General features: G+C 35.9%; 1 protein-coding gene across 18 annotated transcripts in view; it reads left to right on the plus strand.

Moving 5' to 3' along the window:
• MLIP (muscular LMNA interacting protein) overlaps nucleotides 1–19,282 on the plus strand; it is a 293,069-nt gene that overhangs the window by 175,529 nt on the left and 98,258 nt on the right. For all 18 annotated transcript variants that reach the window (XR_014297251.1, XM_082662662.1, XM_082662676.1 and 15 more), the window contains one exon: nucleotides 9,493–9,537. Coding sequence is in view for 17 of the 18 variants with exons in the window: in XM_082662662.1 (XP_082518788.1) it covers nucleotides 9,493–9,537 (45 nt within the window). In the remaining variant the exon portion in view is untranslated. The remainder of the gene's footprint in view (nucleotides 1–9,492; nucleotides 9,538–19,282) is intronic.

Here is a 19,282-nt window from a genome sequence, read left to right on the forward strand (position 1 = left end):
GATCGTGGTGATTGTTGCCAAGAAAAAGAGAACGAATAAGGCTAGAGAAGTGTTCATAAGATTTGACTTTGATTTTGAAACTATATTGCTATTGCTTATGTGTTTATTCTCATCATTTTGATTTTTCTAGCCTTTATTAGCCTATAAAGTCCTTGTGAACCTGAGGCTGTTCTTTTTAGTCTCATATGAAAATTGTGACCTTATATATTGATACATAACATATATGTAATTTTTAATTCATGTTTTCCTAGATGTATCTTTTATTACTTTTTTCTATTATTATTTTTTTACTATTTTCTATTACTTTATTTTTTTAACTTTTTGTACACTCATCTTATTTTCTTCAAGACAACATATTTCTGGATATCACTTTTATAGTTGATCTGAAATTCTGTTTATCTGGGACCTTAAGCCATTAGCAATTACTGTAATTCTTCTTATATTAGGACTAGTATCTTCTATCTTATTTTATATTTGCTACTTGAAATGTTTTCTTTTTTGACTTTCCTGCTTTCCTTTGGATATTTTGATATTTACTGGTTTGAAAATTTTACTTTGCTTTTTTGTTACTTTTCATATTTACCTCTAAATTATTAAAGACAATAATTATGTTTATTTTCCTATCAATTTTAAAGCTTACATATATCTTTTTCTAAACTTAAGTACCACAGGATTTTTCACTTTCCTGTTGTTTTTAATCAAGATCTATCTATCTATCTATCTATCTATACATATGTATGTAGACATAGTTTGTTAGTATTTTTTGAACTTCTAGATCTGAATTTTATATGGTTATATTTTTCTTGATTTCTTCTTTATTTAGACACATACTTTATTTAGATCCTTATTTCTTACACATTCATAGCTTTTTCCTGGATTTATTTTTCTTCTTGTTGACCTCTTGGTTGTATTCAATAAGGTCTTTTTGTATTGATTCTATTGCCTGTGTTCCTGAGATCATCATTATTTTGCCCTTTCTTTTATTTATTTATTTATTTTTAGTTAAATTTATTTATTTATTTTTTAATAGATCTTTATTGGAGTATAATTGCTTCACAATACTGCGTTAGTCTCTGTTGTACAACAAAGTGAATCAGCCATATGCATATATATATCCCCATATCCCCTCCCTCTTGAGCCTCCCTCCCACCTTCCCTATCCCACCCCTCTAGGTTGTCGCAAAGCACAGAGTTGATTTCCCTGGGCTATGCTGCTGCTTCCCACTAGCTATTTATTTTACATTTGGTAATGTATATATGTTGATGCTACTCTCACTTTGCTCCAGCTTCCCCCTCCCCTGCCCTCCATGTCCTCAAGTCCATTCTCTTCTATGTCTAAGGCTTTATTCCTGCCCTGCCACTAGGTTCATCAGTATCATTTTTTAAAATTTTAGATTCCATATATATGCGTTAGCATATGGTATTTGTTTTTCTCTTTCTGACTTACTTTACTCTCTGTGACAGACTGTAGGTCCATCCACCTCATTACAAATAACTCAACTTCATTTCTTTTTATGGTGAGTAATATTCCATTGTATATATGTGCCACATGTTCTTTATCCATTCATCTGTGGATGGACATTTAGGTTGGTTCCATGTCCTGGCTATTATAAATAGTGCTGCAATGAACATAGTGGTATGTCTCTTTTATTTAAGATTTTTTAAAAAAATTTATTTATTTATTTTTGGCCGCACTGGGTCTTCATTGCTGCATGCGGGTTTTCTCTAGTTTGGTGAGTGGGGCTACTCTTCGTTTCAGTGCGTGGTCTCCTTGTTGCAGTGGCTTGTCTTGTTGCAGAGCATGGGCTCTAGGCAGGTGGGCTTCAGTATTTGTGGCACGTGACCTGAGTAGTTGTGGCTCACAGGCTCTAGAGTGCAGGTTCAGTAGTTGTGGTGCACGGGCTTAGTTGCTCTGCAGCACGTGGGATCTTCCCAGACCAGGGCTGGAACCCATGTCCCCTGCATTGGTAGGTGGATTCTTAACCACTGCACCACCAGGGAAGCCCACATGTCTCTTTTTGAATTATGGTTTTCTCAGGGTATATGCCCAGTAGTGGGATTGTTGGGTCATATGGTAGTTCTATTTTTAGTTTTTTAAGGAACCTCCATACTGTTCTCAATAGTGGTTTATCAATATACATTCCCACCAATAATGAAAAAGGGTTCCCTTTTCACCACACCCTTTCCAGCATTTACTGTTTCTAGATTTTTTGATAATGGCCATCTGACAGGTGTGAGGTGATTGCTCATTGTAGTTTTGATTTGCCTTTCTCTAATAATTAGTGATGTTGACCATCTTTTCATGTGCTTCTTGGCCAGCTGTATATCTTCTTTGGTGAAATGTCTATTTAGGCCTTCTGCCCATTTTTTCATTGGATTATTTGTTTTTCTGATATTGAGCTCCATGAGCTGTTCGTATATTTTGGAGATTAATCCTTTGTCCATTGATTCATTTGTAAATATTTTCTCCCATTATGAGGGTTGTCTTTTCATCTGGTTTATGTTTTCCTTTGCTGTGCAAAAGTTTTAAGCTTAATTAGGTCCCATGTGTTTATTTTTGTTTACTATTTTGTTTTCTATTTTGTTTTTATTAATCTAAGAGTTGGGTCCAAAAGAATCTTGCTGTGGTTTATGTCAAAGAGTGTTTTTCTTATGTTTTCCTCTAAGAGTTTTATAGTGTCCAGTATTACATTTAGGTCTTTAATCTATTTAGAGTTTATTTTTGTGTATAGTGTTAGGTAGTGTTCTAATTTCATTCTTTCACATATAGCTGTCCAGTTTTCCTAGCACCACTTATTGAAGAGGGTTTCTTTTCTCCATTGTATGTTCTTGCCCCTTTGTCATAAATTAAGTGACTGTATGTGCGTGGGTTTATCTCTGGGCTTTCTATCCTTTACCATTGATCTATATTTCTGTTTTTGTGCCAGTGCCATACTGTCTTGATTACTGTAGCTTTGTAATATATTTTGAAGTTGGAGAGCCTGATTCCTTCAGCTCCGTTTTTTTTCCTCAAGATTGATTTGGTTATTTGTGGTCTTTTGTGTTTCCATATGAATTGCAACATTTTGTGTTCTAATTCTGTGAAGAATGCCATTGGTAGTTTGATAAGGTTTGCACTAAATCTGTAGATTGCTTTGGGTAGTATAGTCATTTTCACAATATTGATTTGTCCAATCCAAGAACATGGCATATTTCTCCAACTGTTTATGTCATCTTTGATTTCTTTCATCAGTGTTTTATAGTTTTCTGAGTACAAGTCTTTCACCTCCTTAGGCAGGTTTATTCCTAGGTATTTTATTCTTTTTGTTTCAGTGGTAGATGGGATTGTTTCCTTAATTTCTCTTTCTGATTTTTCATTGTTAGTGTATAGGAAGACCAAAGATTTCTGTGCATTAATTTTGTATCCTGCACCTAACCAAATTCATTGATTAGTTCTAGTAGTTTTCTGGTGGCATCTTTAGGATTTTCTATGTATAGTATCATGTCTTCTGCAAACAGTGAGAGTTTTATTTCTTCTTTCCCAATTTGTATTCCTTTTATTTGTTTTTCTTCTCTGATTGTTGTGGCTAGGACTTCCAAAACTATGTTGAATAGGAGTGGTGAAAGTGGACATCCTTGTCTTTTCCTGATCTTAGAGGAAATGCTTTCAATTTTTCTCCATTGAATATGTGGTTTAATGTGGGTTTGTCATAAATGGCCTTTATTATTTTGAGGTAGGTTCCCTCTATCCCCATTTTCTGTAGAGATTTTGTCATAAATGGGTGTTGAATTTTGTCAAAAGGTTTTTCTGCATCTATTGAGGTGATCATATGGTTTTATTCCTTAATTTGTTAATATGGTGTATCACATTGATTGATTTGCATATACTGAAGAATCCTTGCATCCCTGGGATAAATCCCACTTGATCATAGTGTATGATCCTTTTAATATGTTGTTGGATTCTGTTTGCTAGTATCTTGTTGAGGATTTTTGCATCTATGTTCACCAGTGATATTGGTCTATAATTTTTTGTGTGTGATACCTTTTCTGGTTTTGGTATCAGGGTGATGGTGACTTTGTAAAATGAATGTGGGAGAGTTCCTCACTCTGCACTTTTTTGGAAGAGTTTGAGAAGGATGGGTGTTAGCTGTTCTCTAAATGTTTGATAGAATTCACCTGTGAAACCATCTGGGCCTGGACTTTTGTTTGTTGGAAGATTTTTAATTACAGTTTCAATTTCATTCCTTGTGATATGTCTGTTTATATTTTCTAACCCTTCCTGGTTCAGTCTTGGAAAATTGTACCTTTCCAAAAAATTTTCCATTTCTTCATAGTTGTCCATTTTATTGGCATATAGTTGTTTGTAGTAGTCTCTTATAATTCTTTGTATTTCTGTTGTGTCAGTTGTGATTCCTCCTTTTTCATTTCTAATTTTACTGATTTGCATCCACTCCCTTTTTTTCTTGATGTGTTTGGCTAAGGGTTTATCGATTTTGTTTATCTTCTCAAAGAGCCAGCTTTTAGTTCTATTGATCTTTGCTATTGTTTTCTTCATTTCTATTTCATTTATTTCTGCTCTGTTCCTTATGATTTCTTTCCTTCTACTGAGTTTGGGTTTTCTTTGTTCTTCTTTCTCTAGTTGCTTTAGGGGTGGTGTTAGATTGTTTATCTGAGATTTTTCTTGTTTCTTGAGGTGAGATTGAATTGCTATAAACTTCCCTCTTAGAACTGCTTTTGCTGAGTGCCATAGGTTTTGCATCATCGTGTTTTCATTGTCATTTTGGTTCTATGTATTTTTTAAATTTCTTCTTTAATTTCTTCAGTGATCTCTTACTTATTTAGTATTAGTAGTGCACTGTTTAGCCTCCATGTATTTGTGTTTTTTAGAGGTTTTTTTCCTGTAATTGTTTTCCAGTTTCATAGTGTTGTCATCAGAAAAGATGTTTGATATGATTTCAGTTTTCTTAAATTTTCTGATATTTTTTATTTTTATTTAATTAATTAATTTATTTATTTGCGGTACGTGGACCTCTCACTGTTGTGGCCTCTCCCATTGCGGGGCACAGGCTCCAGACGTGCAGGCTCAGCGGCCATGGCTCACGGGCCCAGCCGCTCTGCGGCATGTGGGATCCTCCCGGACTGGGGCACGAACCTGCGTCCCCTGCATCGGCAGGCGGACTCTCAACCACTGCACCACCAGGGAAGCTCTGAGGCTTGATTTTTGACCTCAGATGTGATCTATCCTGAAGAATGTTCTGTGTGCACTTGATAAGAAAGTTTATTCTGCCACTCTCAGGTGGAATGTTATATAAATATCAGTTAAATCTATCTGGTCTATTGTGTTATTTAAAGCTTTGTTTCCTTATTTATGTTCTGTTTGGATAATCTGTCCATTAGTGTAAGTGGGGTGTTAAAGTCCCCTACTATTGTTGTGTTACTGTCGATTTCCCAATTCATGGTTGTTAGCATTTGCCTTATATATTGAGGTGCTCCTATGTTGGGTGTATAAACATTTACAATTGTTATATCTTCTTCCTGAATTGATCCCTTGAACATTATGTAGTTTCCTTCCTTATCTCTTGTAACAGTCTTTATTTTAAAGTCTATTTTATCTGATACGAGTATTGCTACTCCAGCTTTCTTTTGATTTCCATTTGCATGGAGTGTCTTTTTACATTCTCTCACTTTTAGTCTGTATGTGTCCCTAGGTATGAAGTGGGTGTCTTGTAGACAACACATATACGGGTCTTGTTTTTGTATCCATTCAGCCAGTCTGTGTCTTTTGGTTGGGGCATTTACACCATTTACATTCAAGGTTATTGTTGATATGTATGTTTATTACCATTTTCTTAGTCGTTTTGCGTTTGTTTTTGTGGGTCTTTTTCTTCTCTTGTGTTTCCCACCTAGAGAAGTTTCTTTAGCATTTGTTGTAAAGCTGGTTTGGTGGTGCTGAATTCTCTTACCTTCTGCTTGTCTGAAAAGGTTTTGATTTCTCTGTTGAATCTGAATGAGATCCTTGCTGGGTAGAGTAATCATGGTTGTAGATTTTTCTCTTTCATCACTTTAAGTATATCCTGCCACTCCCTTTTAGCCTGAAGAGTTTCTGCTAAAAAATCAGCTGATAACCTTATGGGGATTCCTTTGTATGTTATTTTTTGTTTTTCCCTTGCTGCTTTTAATATTTTTACTTTGAATTTAATTTTTGTTTTTCTGATTAATGTGTGTCTTCATGTGTTTCTCATAGGGTTTATCTTGTAGGGAACTCTCTGTGCTTCCTGGGCTTGGGTGACTTTCCTTTTCCATGGGAAAGGATTATAGTGGGAAGTTTTCCACTATAATCTTTTCAAATAATTTCTCAGACCCCTTCTTTTTCTCTTCTTCTTCTGTGACCCCTATAATTTGAATGTTGGTGTGATTAGTGTTGTCCCAGAGGTCTCTGAGCTTGTCTTCAATTATTTTCATTCGTTTTTCTTTATTCTGCTCCTTGGCAGTTATTTCCACCATTTTGTCTTCCAGCTCATTTACTCGTTCTTCTGCCTCAGTTATTCTGTTATTGATTCCTTCTAGTATATTTTTCATTTCAGTTATTGTATTGTTCATCTCTGTTTGTTTGTTCTTTAGTTCTTCAGACCTTCGTTAAACATTTCTTGTATTTTCCTAATCCATGCTTCCATTCTATTTCTGAGGTTCTGGATCATCTGTACTATCATTAATCTGAATTCTTTTTCAGGTAGATTGCCAATTTCCTCTTCATTTATTTGGTCTTGCTCCTTCATCTGTGACATATTTTTTGCCTTCTCATTTTTTTTTTTTTTTTTGATGAGTGGGATTGTGTTCCCGTCTTACTTGTTGTTTGGACTGAGGCTTCCAACACTGGAGTTTGTAGGCTGTTGGGTATAGCTGCATCTTAGTGTCAAGATGATGACCTCTGGGAGACATCACTCCAATGAATATTCCTTGGGGTCTGAGGTTCTCTGTTAGTTCAGTGGTTTGGACTCAGAGCTCCCATCACAGGACCTTTGGGCTGACTCCCGGCTTGTGAACCAATATCCCGCAAGCTGTGCAGGGCAGCAGCAAAAAAAAAAAAAAAAAAAAGAACAATAATAAAGTAAAAAATAAAATTAGACTAGGAAACTAACAGATATGTTAGAAAGAATATAAAGATAAAAATATAGATGAAACAACAACCAGAAGGCAAAACAGAACCACAACAGTAAGAAAGAGGAGGAGAAAAAACCCAAAAAGGTGGAAATGGCCTTGGCTGTGGAAGGCGTGTCCTAAGCAAGGGTGGGGTTTGAGCAGTGGGTAGGACCTATGCTTAAGACCCACAGGGCTGGCAAAGGCTCTGGCAGGTATGGGGGGTGGGGCTTAGGCTTAATGGAACAGAAGGGGCCCAAGTGTGCCTCCCACTTCTGGTCTCAGAGAGCAGGGGCCCCACCTGGGAGCCCAGCAGGCTTCCCAGGCTCAAGTAGGCAAGGCAAATGCCCTCCATGCCTCTCCTTCTCCTCTGGCCCTGGAAGGTCTCTTGTTCTCCCCCCAGCCTCCATCCTATGCCCCCAGGACCAACGCAGCCCAGAGGGTGACTCTGAATGCTTAGGACATGGCCCAAGAGCCAGGCAGACTTCCCCAGCCTATTGGGCAGGGGAAACTCTGGCTGCATTCCCCCCAGTCCAAGCCCCTGAGGGTCCCTCCACTTGGGAACCCCTCCCCTCTCTCAGCTACCCCTCAGGGGCACCCATCCTGTCTGGCCTCCACTTCTCCTCCCCCCTCAGTCCCCCCACATCCTACCTGTTCGCTTGGGGGTTCCTCTCATTTCCTTGGGCATTGAGGTCCCCTACCAGTGTCTGGCACATACCCTAGTTGTGGGGAGACACGAACTCCACATCTTCCCACACTGCCATCTTGACTCTGCCCTCCCTTCTTTTAAATTATGGTTTTGCTGGATGTAAAATTATAGGTCCCCTCTTTTCAACAGTTTTTGCCCTAGGTTCTTTTTTTTTCAACAACATAACTTGTGAAGTATTTTGTCAGCATGATATTTACTCCTCTGCTACAGAGTGATCATTTACAGAGTGGCACTGTTATCTTTTAGAATTTTATATTTATCTATGATGTTACTGATTTTTCCTATTATGTGTCTAAATGTGCTTTGTTTTTCTCTTATGTATCTCTTTGACCTTTCATCTGAAGTTTTCACTCTTTTTTCCCCCTTACATTTAAGATAGCTTTAGTCATTATTTTTTTTCAAACATTTCTTTCCTCCTAGGACTCTTACTAGACTGATTTTGTCACTTTTGCTTCTGTATTCTATAGCTCTTAATCTTTAAATATTTTCTTAATTTATTGTTTCCTAATGCCTCTAAGAGGATTCGTCAACCTGATATTCCAGTTCAAGGATCTGTTCAGTATCTACTATATTCTTCAGTCCCTATGTTCAGTTCTTTATTATAGCTTATATAGTTCTGTTTTAAAAGTCAGGTTTATGGAGGTATAATTTACCTACTGTAAAATTTTCCTTTTTAGTATACAGTTCTATGAGTTTTGACAAAGCATAGAGTTGTGTAACCTCCACCACATCCAAGATATAAAACTTCCATCAAAAGAAAAAGTTTCCTTGTGCTCCTTTGTAGTCTATTCCTCCCTGCAACCCAAGTGCACTTGCATGTATCCATAGCTAATTTCTTATTTTTTATTGAAATATAGTTGATGTACAATATTATTTCATAATTTTTAATGAAATCAGTTAGCTTAATTGAGAGAGTTTCCTCAGCCATGTTTTGCATCTCCAATACAAATTTAGAGAAAATATATGATATGGTCCATCCAGGTTTTTGTTGTTGTTGTTAGTTTTTGTGAGTTTGTCACAAGGAGAGAAGGAAGCAAGATAAATTAAGGTACTATTAAAATGGCTGAGAATATGAAACATGTAATGAGAGAGGCAGTAAAGCCATAATGGAGCTGGGAAGGCTCATTGATTTTGAAGTCTCAGTGAGGCTGAAGAAATGTTGTTTTGGGATATTTGAGAAATGAAGATGGTAGATGAGAAGTAGAGTTCTAAGAGGAGGATGTGAAAATGAAATTTCAAAGTTTTCCATTTTATTTGTGAAGGTAACATCTAGGAATGGTCCTGGCAGCGGATGATTGAAAAGGAGGGGATAAGAGTATCTTTGGAGTTGAGCGGCTCAAAGAATTGAGGGGATAGAGACTTCTGTGTGAATTTTGAAATTGCCAAAATTACATAAGGAACTATTATGATCCATGAATGAACATCATCAATAAATAAGATAAAACTTCCTAGAAAGCTGATCAATAACAGCAATGAAAAAAACAATAAAATGATAGTATTTAATGAAATAATTTTCAAAGGGACAGGGGGTTTTGTAAAGAAAAGAGGGAGCAATGGTTAGAAAGTCTTAATAGGAAAAAAAAAAGGTGAACATATTTATCCCAGAAGTTGATCTTTTAACATTTTCTTGATTACTTCAGTAGTGTAATTGCTTTTATTTTCATACAGATGCCTACAACTCTTCCAAGAGCAGCTGGTCGAGAAACCAAATATGTGAGTCTCTTCATAATTATACATACTGCTTTTATTTTATTTTATTTTATTTTTTTTGCGGTACACAGGCCTCTCAGTGTTGTGGCCTCTCCCGTTGTGGAGCACAGCTCCAGACTTGCAGGCTCAGCGGCCATGGCTCATGGGCCCAGCCGCTCCGCGGCATGTGGAATCTTCCTGGACCGGGGACGAACCCGTGTCCCCTGCATCGGCAGGCGGACTCTCAACCACTGCGCCACCAGGAAAGCCCCATACTGCTTTTTTAATGGGTGCATGTGCATGCTTTGGAGGAAACTCAATTATATAGTCATTTAAATTGAATTAGTTGAATTTTTCATAAATGGAAGGGGTAGGTGGAAAATCATGTTATGTCAGGTAAGTTTATTGAATAAATTCCTTCTTAAGTGAGGTCTCATTTGATTAGTTTGGCTGAATCAAACAGAATTCTAGCACCTGCTTTCTGTCTTTCTAATTATCAAGGCTTAGATGACATTTTCATTTCTGTAATGGTTATCATGCTTATTATGAAAGAGTCAACTCACATAGCTGAAACATTAAGATTTGTCTGTTTCTAATGGGATTGCCAATTTATTTGATTTGGACTAGTTTGTTGCTTTCTTTCATTTAAATTGTTTTCAAATAAATCGATTTCCACCTATGAGCAAAAGTATAGTAATAATGGGTACGTAGGTATAGACTCACACACTTGATTCAATTAATTGTGGAGATCTGGCTCCGAACATCCTAGATGCACACTCACACACATAGCCTCATCCCATTCCTATTCTTTATTTACCTAATAATCCATCATGTGGCCAACTTCTGCTTCTGATCCAACATATTCTAGTATAAGCAAGATTGTCTCATAAGCAAGTGTTTAGCTTTTAGTTTGAAACAAACCAGTAAACTATTCCCTTTAGTTTATACTTCATATTTTCTACTATGTCGTTTTCATCATCGTCATCATTCAGAGTCAATAATTAGTAAATATAAATTTTGTGACATATCTTCTTTGTAATTTATACATTTCTGCCTTCTTTAGAACCTCCCTAAGGCAGCTAATAAATTGGGTGAAGTTACTGAGCTTCATCACATTCAGAAAATAATGTTTGGAAGGTATGGATGGGAACACTGCTTAGAACATTTTCTAGAAGCCTTCACTGTTATTTTCTGTTATTACTGGAAGTCATTTGGAGTAATACTTAAAAGAGTGGGGGCATTTAGTGGGCTATACCCAAGTTTTGATCACAGTGTTGCTGCTTGCTAATGAATCCTGGAAAGTCACTTAACCTCTCTATGCCTTAATTTTTTTCATCTATAAAATTGGGATACTAATATTTAGTTGATGTAAGATTTATAACTGTTAACATATGAAAAGCCCTTACTGTAGTCTGACACATAGAAATGATTCAATAAATAATGGTTCTTCCCCTTTTCCCCTCTCTTTTTCCTTTGTTTTTCCCTTCATCCATGTCTCCCCCCTTCTCTTCCCCCTCCTTATCTTGGAAAGACTAGACGCACCATGATTTAGCTGAGTTCCTTGATTCTTCAGTTGGATATAAGAAAAGAAAGTCCCTAAAAATGCTTCTATTTTTTTGTGACTGAGACATTCTACAAGAGCCAGACCCAAGAAAAAGTAGCTAGAATATTCTTTACTCTCACCTTCCTTTCTCATCTACTCCTAATTTGCACCTAAGTGCATCTGATTTAGACTCATTTATAATGAGGTACAGAGAGCTGATGCCTCCTCCCACACCTCCTGGAGGTGGATAATTTGATAACAATGGAAACAATTCTGGAGGGGCTGCTTCAATCTCCATAGTTAGAGGTTATGTCACATTGTTCTTCTGTCAGTTATCCGACTTGATTAAAGGAGGTTAACATTTGCCGCAAACTTTGTGAGAGCATTTGAGTCATTCAAAGTTAACACTGAATCATCAAATAGATTTAATATAGCCTCGAACAAATATAAACTCTAATTCAGATAAAATTATTGGCTTTGATTAAATTTGGTTTCTTGGAAAAGCTTTGTTTATTAATTTCTCTCACAAAATGACATTTGAATTGTTGTTTGTGACACCTCAAATATGTCCATGTCTTTTGAAAGACTAGATGGGATGATTTTATGGTGGAATGGGAAAACCAATTTTTGGTGCCATCAGAGAGAAGTCACACTTGTAAATATTTGGCTTCAGTTATTACGTTTACTAAGTGATGTCTGATACAGTGTTTTTGAGGAGAAAAATGAAATTTTAAAACAGAAGTGTTCCTTAGCTATAAGCCTTAATCATATGTCAATAATTGACCTTGAATACACTATGTCCTGAGTTTTCAAAAAGAATGATACTGTAATATTTTCTTTCTTAAAAACTTTAAATTTTTAAAATTATTTTTATTAAATTTTTTTTTATTTTATACTGGAGTGCAGCTGATTTATGATGTTGTGTTAGTTTCCAGTGTACAGCAAAGTGATTTAGTTATACATATATCTATTCTTTTCCAGGTTCTTTTCCCATGTAGGTTATTACAGAGTATTGAGTAGAGTTCTCTGTGCTATGCAGTAGGTCCTTGTTGATTATCTATTTTGTATATAGTAGTGCGTAAATATATGTTAATCCCAACCTCCTAATTTATCTCTCCTCCTGACACTGTAATATATTTTTCTAGAAATTCTAATTTTCATATTAGCAGAGCTACAAATGCCTCATATTAAGTACAACTTGAATAGTTTTCCCTTAATTAATTAATTAATCTCCACATTTTTCTCCCTTCCTCTCCCATGGAAACTCAAAAGCAAATCTGAGAATCCTACAAACTGTAACATTTCAATATTCTACCATCTCTCTTCAAAACTTTGAAGAAAGTAGGCATCTTCACAGTATACAGCTGCTGGGACTTGGTGTATCATTGCCTTTGTAGAGCTTCTTAGATTCTATTCTAAAGCAGGGATCATGCAGTTTACCAATGTCTGCACCACAGAGAAAAAAAAGGGAAAACTTAAATTAGAACCAAGAAAAAAAAGTTTTGTTACACTTGAGGGTGACCTCAGCTGCTTAGCACAGTCCACTCAAAATCCCTGTTTCTGGGGGCTCTTTAAAAGTATAGTATATAGTCTGTGAATTGTGATGAGTAGAAAGTGTAGTCAGTTCCTAGCTCTATTATTCAATTTTCCACTGTTTTGACAAATATTTGAGTGTCTGCCATGCCCCAGTACTCATGTGGAGTCACTGAGGTGTGAGGGATGAATAGAACAGCAAGGCCCCCATTTCTGAAGCATACCATGTGGGAGACAGTAAACAAAATAGGAAAGACCAATCTTGCAGAAATTGGAGGAGAGCTAGCCAGAGCACTGGCTGATGTTAAAACAAATGTACAAAGTTGCTAGTTTTCAATGTGTTAGTATGTCCACTGGATTTCCAATTTTCTTGGGATGATGAGAGTGGTTTAATAAAATAATGAGAAATGATATGACTAATTCCTCTTTAGGGGACTTTGACAAAAAGCTGACTTTCCTTCATCAAAAAAAAAAAAAAATCCATGTAAAACAATTCATTTCCTTTTCTTAATCTTGATTGCACGTATTGTTACATTTCACTTAGTCTGTTTTTTAGGATGAGCCAGATACAGTAAAGGACCTTCAACTTAGACTAATTAAAGTCCAGGTTTTTCTTCAATTCATCGTGTACTTGAATTGCAGTTTAAAGTAATTTAATTGAGGTTCTCTTAAGTGTCATAGAATTTAAACAAGGTGAACAAACACGTTGAGTGGTCCTGATCTCCACAGGTCACCTGTGGGATTGATTAATTTATCATTCGTATTTCACTTGATTGCTTTTAACAGATGCCAAATTCAACAATCATAATAACTAGTGTTTTGAGTTCTTACCTTGCAAATCAGTTTTAACTATCTCATTTAACCTTATACCAGTCCTATGAAGTGGGTATGATTATTTCAAATCTCCATTTTATGGAGGAGGAAACAAAGTCACAGAGAAGGTAAAGTCCAACCCAGGTCTTCCTCATGTCAAAGTCCCTGTTGTTATTATTTGCGTGTACCAACAGGGGCTAGAAATAATTTGTCTTCCTTAAATATTTTATCCATTAGTATTCATATTCTGGGTTTAAATTAATTCTTCATCCCCAGTAAACTCCAGCTTAAACTTTGAATGAATAATTTCATATTTGGTGACAACTTCTAAGATGATAATGTTTAGTATATTTCTAATGTTTTAAATTATTTGCTTGCATGTAAATTAACTCATAATTTATCAGTTAATCTACAAGTGATTTTTTCTCATGGCACTCATTTTTAAAGAGTTTCCTTCCCTCTATGTAATGGAATGAATTTTCTAATTAAATTTCTATTTCATTCTGTTTTCACTCTATCATCTTTGGAGGGGAGTGTTATTTTTTTTTCTTTGCATTATACTTGCCTTAGTAAATGTTTATTATTTTTCATTAACTGCTACCAGTATAAATTCATTTCACTCATGTAATTCAAAACCACAGTATGCTTTCTTAATAAAGAGCAATCTCAGAAAATAGGGCAAATATTTGGACCTATTACTAGTTTATCAAAAAAACTGTCATTTGGAGTCACATTCTATTGATAACAACTTATTTAATAAACTCTCTACATTTAAGAAGTTACTTTTAAGTGCCAGAGAATTAACAAAGACAGCTTTATTGAATATGATATAGCATAGAGGTAAAATCTCATTTTAATGAGCTTGAGGGACAGAAAAATATCATTACAGTGGAAGCATATTGCTTTAAAAATATCACAGAATATGAAAAATGTGTCAAACTTTATTAAGAATATTTCCCTCTATATATACAGATGTTCAAATAAAGGTCATCTTCTCCAATTAAGCCACCTCACACAGTCCCCTTGTTGCTATGCTTGGAAACGTTGCTATGCTGGAGTGTTTCAGAGGTGATGTGCCCTAATGCAGCCATAGATCTTAAGAGTAAGAGGTGAAAAATCCAATCTACTTAAATCCAGACATGGATCCAAATCTGCTTCTATATGTTGTGACCAGAGATTTGATGAGTTATGAACAATATAAGCAAGAAATTCCACTCTACTGATCATTCTTCATTCTGTCTTTCTTTCCTTTTTTTTTTTTCCCACTGTTCAGAAATGTTTCCAAGGTATGCATGTGTGAGAGGGGATGAGGAGGGAAAGGAAGGTAATTATATAGGCTGAGCTAAATGAGGAAGAAGAGAAATGATTTAATGAGACATCCTTTATGCCTTGGTCCTTCTCTTCATCATTTTAGATGTCACCAAAAATGAAGGCGCCATATTTCAGCCACACTTCCCTTGATCTGATTTTTTATTCCTCTTTTGCACATGTAAACTGTGACTGTCGCTGGTCACTATGCCCTTTTATTCTGCCTACCAATTATGTTCATAACAATGTGGAATCATCATTCCCTAAGTTACTGAGTCAAACTTTTTAAATACTTTCAACTCTACTTTTTATATTTAGACCTTTTGGGGACATATCACTAACTCATAATATAGCTCTTAGTGAGATATTCGTATAGGGTAAGGTCTACAAGTAGAATAAACAGTATGAAGCAAGAAAAATATGATGTCTCATACATATATCTCTCTGTCCTTGGTGCCTACCATGCTCACCATTGGATTCAACTTTTTAAAATTTTATTGAAGTGTAGTTGATTTACAATGTTGTGTTCACTTCTGCTGTACAGAAAACTGAGTCAGTTATACATATATAGATTCTTTTTCATATTATTTTCCGTGTTGGTTTATCACAGGATATTGAATAATTCCCTGTGCTATGCAGTAGGACCTTGCTGTTTATCCATTCTATATAGAGTAGTTTGCATCTGCTAATCCCCAACTTCCAATCCTTTCCTTCCCCACCTCTCCTCTCCCTTGGCAACTGCAAGTCTGTTCTCTATGTTTGTGTGTCTGTTTCTGTTTCGTAGATATATTCATTTGTGTCGTATTTTAGATTCCACTTATAAGTGATATCATATGTTATTTGTCTTTCTCTTTCTGACTTACTTTGCTTGGTATGATAATCTCTAGGTCCATACATGTTCCTGCAAATGGCATTATTTCATTTTTTCTATGGTTGAGTAATAAGCCATTGTATATATGTACCTCATCTTCTTTTGGATTCAGTCTTTTGAGTAGTGCCTTATGTACAAATAACAGGAATGCTCTCTAGATAAAGGGTAAGACAGTGTCTTATCATCTTATAATTTTATATTTCCTCAATGCCAAGCTCAGCAACTCAGGGATTATTAGGGGCTCTGTTGATATTTTAAGTTTTACCTTTTTGCTTGTCTGTAGATCAGTCTTATCTGGGAGAACTAAAATAATTCAATTAACACATTATCACTAATTAGAGTTCTTTGAGCCTTAAGAAAAGAAAACTCAGGACAATGAAAGTCAACAGAGAAAAGGTCAAAGAGAAACATTTTAATCCTATTGAATTGGATGTTATATTCAGGGAGGAGGGACATGACTGCTGAAAGGGAAAAAAATGTTGCCCAAAGTAGAAGTGCATAGGGTAGAAGGCAAAAGTAACTGTTCAACACTTTTTATCTGATACAATTTGATTTTGTCCCAATCTCCCAAAAGGTGTCTGCTAGTGTGATGCCTGACACCCATGAGTCGAGAATGGGGAAAAGCTGTGGATTGCAAGGAAAAGCAAATCTAGACAACAGCTGAGGAGCTTGGATATACTTTATGTGCCTCTGGCATGAGGTCTTTGGAAGGAGAAAATGGTTTCTCCAAAGTGGGCTTGGCCTAAGTGGTGGCTTTTGTGTAGCAATTTATTTTTCAGTGGTTCTTAAATCTTCATTTCTTTCCTTAGTCTTAACTCTTTCAGTTTGCATATAACCTACCGCTTTAATAGGTTTTCTTTGAAATATGAAATTTTGACTTCCCAATTTTTTGACTGCTCTGTTTTAAAGTTTTGTTTGTTTCTTAATGGTGATATGCTGGTTAAAATCCTCCTACTCTATCTTCCTCTCACTTTTTTTCTTTTGTAATTAAAATGATGTCAAAGGCTGTAGAATACAGGTTATGGGATCTTGTTTCACACAAGAGTCATTCTTATACTCATCTCTAACCTTCTTCATGGTTAGTATTAGCGTGGATAGAACAAATGACTAAAAGCATCAGTGCTGTTCAAGTCCAATTTCAAGTTTATTTTTAGGTACCTCATATTGCTTCTCTTCCTTAGTTTAGTTGACCAACTGGCAGTTTTTTAAATATAGTAGCCTTCTCTTGCTACTCACCATTCCAATCTCAGCTCACCAGACAATCTTTCTTTACTTTTCAAAAATCATTGCTGCAATATTGTAACATAACTATAGCTACAGAATTTAATAAACAGTAACATGTATTGGGCAAGCAGAGGGAAGCTTCTCAAAGAGTTTGACACAACTGGGTTAGTTGAAAGCATCTGGTTATATTTGTGATGATACACATAAGCCAATATTCTTTTTCTTTGATAAAGGATCTGCAGTAGCTTTATAAATATTAACTCTACCCTGAGGTTCAAATTTAATTCTGTTTTTTCCTCTGGGAATAGTTTCTCATAATAGTGATATGAAGTCCATTATATTAGATGAAATAAAACTGTACTGGGGATGTCTAAATCACCTTATTGTTATGTCATAATTCCCAGTGAAGAAATTTTGGGGACTTATGGAGACTGGATACTAAGATATTTGTGTTTTTCCCTAATTTAATTAATGTGTTTGCCTGAGCACTTTCTCTTTTTTCCTTATGATAGTTTGGTATTATTTAGCACAAAGTACTGAAAAATGTTAGTAATATAGTTAAATTGTGCAAATACTTTATTTTTAGTGTGTGACTTCTTTTTTCCTATAAGTATTGAGGTAAAAATATAACTATATTTTGTTCCTGTCAAGATACATTCAGTTCAGCATATTTCATAGAAGTCATTTAACTTAGGGAATTCATAGAGAATTCTCTCATTACTGCAATAATGGAGAATTAACCAAAAGGAAAAGATCCTAAGACATTAGAAGAAATCGTTATTACTCATATTACATTATGAGGTTAAAAATGAAACCCTAGGTGAATTGAAAAATCACTGGGATAGGCATTCTGCAGGGTAATATTCTGCAGCACAGAATAACCATGAACCTCAGCGCACGGTAACCTGGTCCACAGCAATTAGAGGTGGGGAGCAATTAGCCAGGACATACTGCTGCTGTAGAGCAAGCAGGGATGGCAGTGAGCAGTGACCATCCTGGTGAAGAATGTCATGAGTCAAAAAATCAAAAACAAACCATGTTGGACACAGTATGAGAAGGACAGCAGGTGCCTGGTCGTTATGTTTGGTGACTCACACTCTTACGTACTTGGCGATACCATAGGAACCACTCAGCTTTCAGTTATCATTCACTTCTCAGAGAGTAAAAGCAATATTGACACATCTGTCATAACCCCGAAAATATCTGCAATTTCAAAAAGAATAGAGATAGTGTAGGAACACAACTTTATCATGTGTCAGCCAAGTATATTTATGATTGTGCATCTGTATGTTGACCACTTCCCTGATGTGGAAGCCTGGTCTCCCATTCAAGGGCAGAAAACTTGAGAAAGCATAACTATTAAAATATATATATGTAACCCAATCTACAAGAAAGAAAGAGTAACTGTGAGTGTCAGAAATGAAGAGGGAGCTCCAGGTGGGAAAGTTAAGAAGAAGCTTAAGCTCTGGGGGAACACAGGTATGTCAGAACCCAGGTGACAGTAGCCAGGAGCTTAGAGTTTAACTTTCACTATATAATGAGTCAGAGCTGTGGATGAATCCTTTGTGTGCATCCAGGAGCCTAGAAGGCCACATGGCCATGAAGCATGTGATAGAAATAGACATAAATCCTCCCACCATCTTTAATTTACACTCTTGGGTGGTAATATAGTCATCCATGAGAAAATGGGTCCTAAACGTGTGAAAGTTGAAGATGTGGGGACCTGCCACCCTGTAAGTTCAGGAATATGAGGGCGATGAAATAAAACGGAAACTGGTCCAGAATCAGTGAAATACCTGGGCCCCTCATTAGGGCAAATGTGAAATGTATTGTAGGCATGGTTTCCCAACCCAGGGTTTCTCAGATACCTACAGAAATCATCACTGAAATTACCCTGACTGAAGAGGAGCTCAAAATCAAAAGTAAAAAGCCATCAAATGAGTAAAGAACATCATGGGGCAGAGGCATGAAGGAGAGTCAGCAGGTACAAGAAACAAGGGATTTAGCCAAGAGAGATCATAGAAAAATCTGGAATGAATTTATAAATATAATAAAATGTTGAAATAGTTAAAAGGAATTACAGATACCATAAAGAAGATTTGATAAAGAACCAAATTGAACTTCTAGAAGTTAAAAATAATGTCATTAAAATATAAAATTCAATGGCCATGTTAAATGTATTAATATACTGCTGAAGAAAAATGTGTCAACCGTCAGGCTTATATGTGGAAACGATCAGGAATGCAGCATAAAGAGATAAAAAATATGACAGGGAATTTTATAGAGATGGAGAATGGATTCAGAAGACCAAACATATATTTAATCAAAGTTCCAAAGAAGAGATTAGATATAATGGGAGAGAGGCAATATTTGAAGTAATTCCTGGAGGATTTTCCAGAAATGAAGAAAGATATGTATTCTCAGAATGAAGGACTACACCAAGCCCCCAAAAAGGATACATAAAAAGAAGTCCATGC

This window comes from Grampus griseus (genome assembly GCF_964374135.1).
Source record: "Grampus griseus genome assembly, chromosome: 10".
Taxonomy (NCBI): domain Eukaryota; kingdom Metazoa; phylum Chordata; class Mammalia; order Artiodactyla; family Delphinidae; genus Grampus; species Grampus griseus.